At 36.0% G+C, this 1,414-nt stretch overlaps 1 protein-coding gene across 1 annotated transcript; it reads left to right on the top strand.

Moving 5' to 3' along the window:
* The first annotated feature begins 229 nt into the window (after positions 1-229).
* On the top strand, positions 230-1,037 carry LOC106082493 (attacin-A). The gene is made up of 2 exons (XM_013245041.2): positions 230-498; positions 560-1,037. Exons 1-2 carry the CDS (start codon positions 320-322, stop codon positions 957-959), a joined length of 579 nt encoding a protein of 192 aa, XP_013100495.1. The 5' UTR covers positions 230-319; the 3' UTR covers positions 960-1,037.
* Positions 1,038-1,414: the final 377 nt, after the last annotated feature.

Consider the following 1,414-nt stretch of genomic DNA (forward strand, 5'->3'; position numbering starts at 1 on the left):
AACCTACGTATTGAGGTGGATCACCTAACATATAGCAGCAATGTTAAGGGGGATATACATCACCAAAGATATATTAACGGTTTGGTGAAATTTCTTTCTATGCACAGGTCATATAATACTCGACTTTAACACTTTTTTAGCAAATAAAAAAAAATGGGAATTACAAAAATATGAAATGAAAGTATAAAACATTTGTTTGAAACTTTTCAAAATGCAGTCGTTCATCATCTTGATAAGCAATCAGTCACTAAGCAAACAAACAGTGCAACGATTTCTTAGTTTCAATACTTGTACCATTAAAGTGTTTCAAAAATCCCAAATGGCTTCAGTTGATATGGGCGGTACTGCTTCTGAAAATCACAAAGGTGGTCATGACATTGATGTCAAGGGTATAGCCAAAGTGGGAAATGAAACTCTAGGAGCTGGCGTCGGAGTCTTTGCCAAGGGCAATGATAAACATGGGCCCATTACCACAGGAGCCATGGCTGAAATAAGTTCGTAAGTATAAAATATGATAATAGTTTCCTTAAAAACATTTCTTAAATATTCTGTTTTTTAGAAACGGTCATGGCCTAGGCATTCAACATGCCAATACGCATGGTGGCAATAAACTAGTGGCAGAAAATCTACGCATCAATGCTTTCAACAATGACAATCACAATTTGGATTTGAATGCCTTTCATGGTCGCACTGTACAACCAAATGGCCTTAAATATGATTCGGTGGGTGCCAATGCTTCCTGGAACCATGTCCAAGGTCATTCGGCCAGTTTGGAGTTAACCAAAATTCCCAAATTTGGCATATCAACAGTGCAAGCAAATGCTAGCGCAAATCTTTGGACTTCCCCCAATCAGGCATCGTCATTTGGTCTGAATGCCTTTGGTAGTCAACATATTGCGGGTCCCTATCGTGGACAAAAGGATTTTGGTGCGGGTATGGGATTTACACATAGATTCTAGAATATCTTTTAGCAAATAAAGTATTTTTTGTAGTAATACATAGTTAGAAATTATTAAAATATAATTTTGTACGTATAAAATAATAGCATACAATAAGCGCTAATAAGAAATGAAAATAAAATTATGAAAACATTTTATACATAAAATTTAAGCTGTTTGTTTGTGTTTGTTTACCATGGACTTAAAAAGTATATATTCAAACATCATAGGCTTGAACAAGCAAAAGCGTTCTGAGTTCAGCCGGGCAGAATCATAGGTACCCACCACCATGGATTCCGCTAAAAATGTTCCATTATTAACGTAGTTTGTACTTGAATTATTTTGGTCTCAAGAAGTTATATCAGGTTAGCGGTACTTATATTCATATTGACCGATTCGGATAAAACTTGGCACTGATGCTGTAAGCCATAAGATAGGGTTTTGTGACAAATATGGACTTCTAAGGGCTGAAGAAG

Source organism: Stomoxys calcitrans, chromosome 2 (assembly GCF_963082655.1).
Source record: "Stomoxys calcitrans chromosome 2, idStoCalc2.1, whole genome shotgun sequence".
Taxonomy (NCBI): Eukaryota; Metazoa; Arthropoda; class Insecta; order Diptera; family Muscidae; genus Stomoxys; species Stomoxys calcitrans.

Excerpts from the sequence above, each read along its gene's own strand:
- LOC106082493 (XM_013245041.2), top strand. The coding sequence starts at position 320 with ATGGCTTCAGTTGATATGGGCGGTACTGCTTCTGAAAATCACAAAGGT. Across the intron at positions 499-559 it reads GCCATGGCTGAAATAAGTTC|AAACGGTCATGGCCTAGGCA; the intron begins GTAAGTATAAAA and ends TCTGTTTTTTAG.